The following is a 6000-nucleotide window of genomic DNA, read 5'->3' on the forward strand; positions in this document are numbered from 1 at the left end:
TAGCAGCAGTGTGCTGCATAGCATAGTCTACCGCAGCTGCCACCACAAGCCATTTCGCCGCCATAACAGTAAATTTTTGAGCGGGGCTCTGCCCTTATGGCTTCTCCACTGTGTAGCTTTCGGCACGCTAACAGAGATTAAAAGAGAAAGCCGGTGCAATAACTGCACTTATAGTTGAAGGATTCTAAAAATTATCCGTGAGATATCCTTTAATAGCGAGTCCATTATATGATTACTTAGGAAAGTGTTTCAGGGCCCATTTAAAAAATGCTCAGCACAGATTAAGGTCTGACTTTTCAACCACTACACAGTCAGTTGATACAATCAATAACAAAAAACAAATCGACGCTATATTTATGGATTTCAGTAAAGCTTTGACAAGGTTTTCCACAACAAACTAATTCATAAATTAGGATTCACACCTAAAGATGATCAGCTGTTAAAATGGATGAAGGCCTATCTTTCTAACTGACATTGACTCGTTTTGATTGTCTTCTTCCCACATTGTTCCTGCTGATTCTGCAGTTCCCCAGGGATCCATCCTTGGCCATCTCATTTCTGCTTTTTAGATTGAAATCTCTCAGCAAAAATAAAACTATATGCAGATGACTGTGTGATATACAAAGAAATAAATTTCATTAATGACCAGACTATATCAAATGAAGATTTTGTGAAAATAGCTGCTTCGTGTGAACAATGGCAAATGTCCATTAACTACAAAACCATCTTCACGAGAATAACATTAAAGAAAAGCCCTCTGTTCTTCTCTCATTCCCCTAACAATAATTTTCTCTGAAGTAATGCACTGTAAATACATAGGACTACGTAAGTCTAATAACCTTTGCTGCATCATAAACTGTGGCCAGGTATCTTTGTCAGTTTATTTTTTTAAGGTGCTGGTTAAAATTCTCCTAACCAGCAATGCACTTTTCCCTGGCATATAACACCATAGTTCATCCTGCTTCAGTTGCTATGCTTTCACAAAGAGAAATATTAACAAATTAGAAAGAACTCAAAAGAAAGATATTTGATTTATTTACAACTACTATCTCCGTACTTCAATCCATGAACTGCTAAGGCAAAGTGGACTACCATCGGTGGCAGATAGAAATCACACTAACAGCTTTAAATAATTTTTTTTTCAACTTTTAAATGGCCATTATAAGTATTTGGGTATTCTTGCTTTTGAGGCAGGTTACCCTACAATAAGTAAACACTCCCTATCAATTACCCGCTCATACAGCATAACAACTGCTTTAAATATTTTGTTTTCCAAAAACAATAATGGACTGGAATAAACTTTCACATGAAACTGTGACTCAGGATGCTCTAACAAATTTTGAAATGCAGCTTCCATCATGGGCTTTTACCCCGTGTACTTTCTTCTTTCTTGTAGTTTGATTTTTCTTTCCACAATGTTTGGTTATGCTCGTCAAAGAGTCAATGCTTGTCAATATTTTTTGGGTTAATCTTTCTTCGTACACTGTGTTTGATTATGCTTGTAAACATTTATTACAGTAGTGCAGCCCTCTGCAAACATCTTGTGTGAGATTGAAGATATGCACAACATCAAACTGAAAATGGGCTAAATGTAAGCCTAAAGCTCTCACAGATGTTCGCACTGCTACCCAAAAAGATTGTGTAACCAATCATGACTTATATGGACACGGTGTAACTAAAACTAACTAGAAGTTTATTCTGTCTCAATGACTGCTCCATAGGCACAGCCTCCTAGAGCAATTAATTGCTCCTGTCGCCTTTCAGCTGCAGACAAGTTGTTTAGTGGGAAAAGGACCCAGAAAGTCTCTCAGATATGTTCTATCTCTATGTGAGGACTCCAGTAATCCTACGAAGCCCACATATGCAGGTGTAAATGAATGGATAACTTTGTCGTTAGCCCAACCAACACAAGACCTGTATTATCACCATGTAGGTGGCAAACCATGAGCTGTGAATTATAAAAATGTAATATAACAGAGCGAAAAGCCCTTACATTATGTTGGCTTAGATCTGCATTGTAAATGTGTACTGTTGGTATGTACAGGCTCACATGCTGCTGACACAAGGTAAAACTTAGATCACTACAAGAAAAGTCTGTCAAGTGAGCCATAAAGCTTTTGGCTTGTGCACTCTCTGCAAACAAAGAGAGGAAACAAATTCTCAGATGAGAGAAAATTGCAAAAGAAATCGAGATGTAAATTTTCAAGCCCTTGCACAAGTCTGCGCATTTGAATAACACAAGGACCTGGGTGGCATCACAAACTTACTTAAGGAGACAAAGCTATTAGAAACGTTTAACTTGGGCAGTTCAACACCCTTTGTTAACTTTGTTAGAAGGGCTCGCATACAGGAAACAGTTTATCACGACAATGTGATGCTAAACTATCAACAATACAAACAAATGTTCAGGTAAGCTTTTTTTTTTTTTCACCTTAGGCATTACTAAAAGACGTCCAGACGTCGATACACTCACAGTAATTTGACGGTTCATTTCCGCTCTTTCCTCAAACTACACTTTGCTGCAAGACATGGTGTCGCAGCTTTTTCAAGCACACCTAGAGGTAATGAGAGATTGACACTCAGAAGGAAGCGGCTCAAGGACTTGGCTTACGTGCACAGCTAATGCATGCGCGCGCGGTTTTATTTTTCTATTTTTGACAGTAAGAAAAAGTGGAGCAGCTGTATTTCGCTCGCAATTCGAAATAAAAAGACTAAACAATCACAGACACACAGGTGTGTTCTTAAAAAATATCCCACAGCACGCTCCTAGCATCTCCTGAGCTTAACATAAGCAATCGTCTCCTCACAGGCAAATGCACCGCAAAGCACGCAGGTGCCGAATTTCTCCCCATTGATGGGATTTAACGATTACGTGTGCACACGCCTGTTTCACGCGGAAGAAAGTGTTGCAAATAAAAGACAAAGACGGTTATGTTAATTAGCTGCTGCTCGTTAATTGCCCTTTGCCTTGTATACGGCCCAATTTCGCTGCGAAAGTATGCGGGAGAAAACACGCCGCAAAGTGACGCCCCAACTGTCAAAACTAAAACTTAGCGCCAGGAAAGCTAAACTCGTGAAATGGCAGCGCTACCAGCGAACGGAAAAGCCCGACAGCCAGCAGTGGTCAATATGCAGATCATGGACGGCGGTTTCCCCTAAAAGCGTGCTTCACCCAGAGCCGCCGAACTATACGCGCGAGAGGTACTAGGCAGCAAGACGCCGCGCAGAACGGGAAGGAGCTGTATAGAAACCCCGGCCTGCGCTATGTTCATATCGTCTTCTAGCAGGAATACTGCGATGAGCGGCGCAATGACGCGATGTGCCGACGGAGCGCAAACAATCACGCATGTGGGGCGTTCAGTGGCCGAGGCGTACACAGAAAGAGGGAACAGGTCAAACTCTCAAACCGAGACCCCAGCAGCAGTACAGGCTAGTAGTTTATCGATGCAACTACAACGGGGACCTGTCTGACGCCATGCGTTAAGCATGGTGCTAGACGGGACGGGACCGTAGGTTTCGGCCATGATGCCGACCGAGAGGCCCGAAGAACGACCGTGGACTGACGGAAGCCGCAACATAGAGCACAGACACCGATCGCAGTAATGAACTCACCGGGCAGTGTTGCTGCTAGCGCGAAGACGCTCAACATTTGGTCCGTAAAAGTGCACAACACACTGCGACCTTGATTTCACGACGAAAAAAATAAGTACTTGCAATCACAAACACTAAAAATTATAATCCAAGAGACCTGCGCCATGTTTAGCGCCAGCAGCGCCGATTTTCCGATGGGGCGGCCGATTCCCACTCTGACCAGCGTTGCCAGGAAGCACAAAGCGCTGTGACAACAAAATAGTTCGCATCGATTTGGTTAAAATAGAAACTTCTTCTTGTGCAGCTGCCGTGTTCGTCACTAGAGCCTTGTTTAGTCGGACATCAGAGTTTGTCTATCAGGTGACACTGCTTCCAGATAACTATAAACTACTTTTTTTTAACCTGCTTCTAGCGCAAGAAGACGCTTTAGAAACGAGTCCATTGTATCCAGCTGCAGACAGAGCACATGATAGACTGTATTAGCGAAGGTTGTGCAATAATTAAACTTCAAGTTACGTTAAATATTTTACTATGTTAACACTTACTATTTTGATGACTACAAACGTTTTTAGTTGAAACTGGTTCCACAGTTCTTAATTATTACCGAAAACAAACAACGGATACGGAAAACGTACAGAACTTTAAGCCTGATTGGCTGATAGATCTAGTGGGCCTCTTCGATTTGTCGTCTCGGACAACTTAGAGCTGCTCCCAGCCAATGAGCGTTGTGGCATGCAAGGTGTGCGCGTCAGTATAGCGTCTTCGACAGCTCTCTAGACGACAAAATTGAAGGCACCTAGTGGGGCTCGTCTGGTCCGAACTGCTCATCCCGCTTGACATCTCGTGACTCTACGGGGTTCCCAGTGCCGTTACGGTATTTTTCGGCTTACAGCAAGCCATGGCCGCAAGGGGAAAGCTCATTGCTATTATAGGGGATGAGGTGAGTGCGCAAGCATGTGCCGCGTGCGTGTAAAGAGACGTAAAAGTGTTGTCGGAAGTCGTTTCGCTTTTGCATCTACTATACCGTATATTGCCTCCCGACAACACACCTATGCTTTAGGGAATTGTTCAGAAATATTAAAGGATTGGAAAAGAAAATCCTCATATTAAAGTCCACGAATTAATCTGAGGCTTGGCTACCTTGTATACTGCGTAGAAATGTGCTGGTGCCTGTCTTGAATTCATCAATTGACCATTGAACGATTCTTCTGTTATAGGACACCTGTGTTGGATTTCTTCTCGGAGGAATTGGGGAGATCAACAAGCAACGACAGCCGAACTTCAAAGTAGTTGATAAGAGTAAGTTTGACTGCATTCGCTTCGACTGTTTCTCTGGTCAATTTCATTAAATATCCATGCCCCTGTTTTCAGATACAAGTGTATCAGAAATAGAAGAATGCTTCAAAAGTTTCGTCAAGCGCGGAGATGTAGATATTATACTCATAAATCAAAACGTAAGTCGGTGGATATATCTCGTCCATGTCACGTTGAAATTAATGCGTTTTGTCTAAATGGTTTGCGCAGATAGCTGAAATGATCAGGCATGCGATTGACTCCCACACACTGTCCATACCAGCAGTTCTGGAAATTCCATCCAAAGATCAACCCTACGACCCAAACAAGGACTCCATCCTTAGGCGAGCAAAGGTTGGTTTTGAACTCTGCTGGTACTGAACATTGCAGCCGTTGTTGTTCATTAGTATAGGGCATTTAAATCAGTATGATGACTTATTGAGCTGTCACATAGGACCGCAACAAAATTGTGTAAAAATAATGCCTTTTTCGTTTGCTTTTTCAGGGGATGTTTACAACTGAAGATTACAAGTAGCAGTCTCTCCTTTTTTTTTCTGTGCTTTCTTGTAATCAAGAGATGCCTCTCCATTCCAAAAAATCAGCCCTGTAGGGATTTGTTTTGTCGTTGTAAGTGTTGTATGTATTAAAGTCTAACAGAGTGACCACCTTGGTTTTGTACACATCTGAATTAAAGCAGGTAGGCCACACACAACTTGAGACATGCCAAGCTATGCCATTCTTCTGCTGAACACATTTTCACTTCAAAACGTCTGCGTACTGATATTTTGTAACATATGAAAGAGAACTGGGCAGTGCAAAATTAAGAAGAAAGCTCTCCAGCGCCTCTTTTAAAAGTGCCAGTTTAACGTTGAATGCAGCTCTTGAGGTTGCACGACAGATGCAAAGGAATGGGAGAGATGAGCTGACATGGTTGGTTGGCTGTTATTCTAGAAAATTCAACACGCAAATGAACATCTTTTTCTGTACCGAAATATTGGCCCTTTCCATCACCTTGTTTCACTTACCCACTCTAGCAAACTATTGCAGCCAGTATCAAACACCCAGCATGAACACAGAGAAAAAGCTTGCATGCTATAATCGCCTGTATATTGTTGC

At 42.1% G+C, this 6000-nt stretch overlaps 2 protein-coding genes across 2 annotated transcripts in view; one reads left to right on the forward strand and one right to left on the reverse strand.

The window, feature by feature from the left end:
• LOC142583153 (uncharacterized) overlaps window positions 1–3802 on the reverse strand; it is a 249991-nt gene extending 246189 nt beyond the window's left edge. Inside the window, exon 1 of the mRNA XM_075693498.1 lies at window positions 3613–3802. The gene's annotated coding sequence lies outside the window, so the exon portion shown is untranslated. The remainder of the gene's footprint in view (window positions 1–3612) is intronic.
• A 569-nt stretch (window positions 3803–4371) lies between these two features.
• Vha14-1 (V-type proton ATPase subunit Vha14-1) lies at window positions 4372–5547 on the forward strand. Its single transcript, XM_075693499.1, has 5 exons — window positions 4372–4531; window positions 4809–4890; window positions 4963–5045; window positions 5116–5238; window positions 5390–5547. Exons 1-5 carry the CDS (start codon window positions 4490–4492, stop codon window positions 5417–5419), a joined length of 360 nt encoding a protein of 119 aa, XP_075549614.1. The 5' UTR covers window positions 4372–4489; the 3' UTR covers window positions 5420–5547.
• Window positions 5548–6000: the final 453 nt, after the last annotated feature.

Source organism: Dermacentor variabilis, chromosome 5, assembly GCF_050947875.1.
Source record: "Dermacentor variabilis isolate Ectoservices chromosome 5, ASM5094787v1, whole genome shotgun sequence".
Lineage (NCBI taxonomy): Eukaryota > Metazoa > Arthropoda > Arachnida > Ixodida > Ixodidae > Dermacentor > Dermacentor variabilis.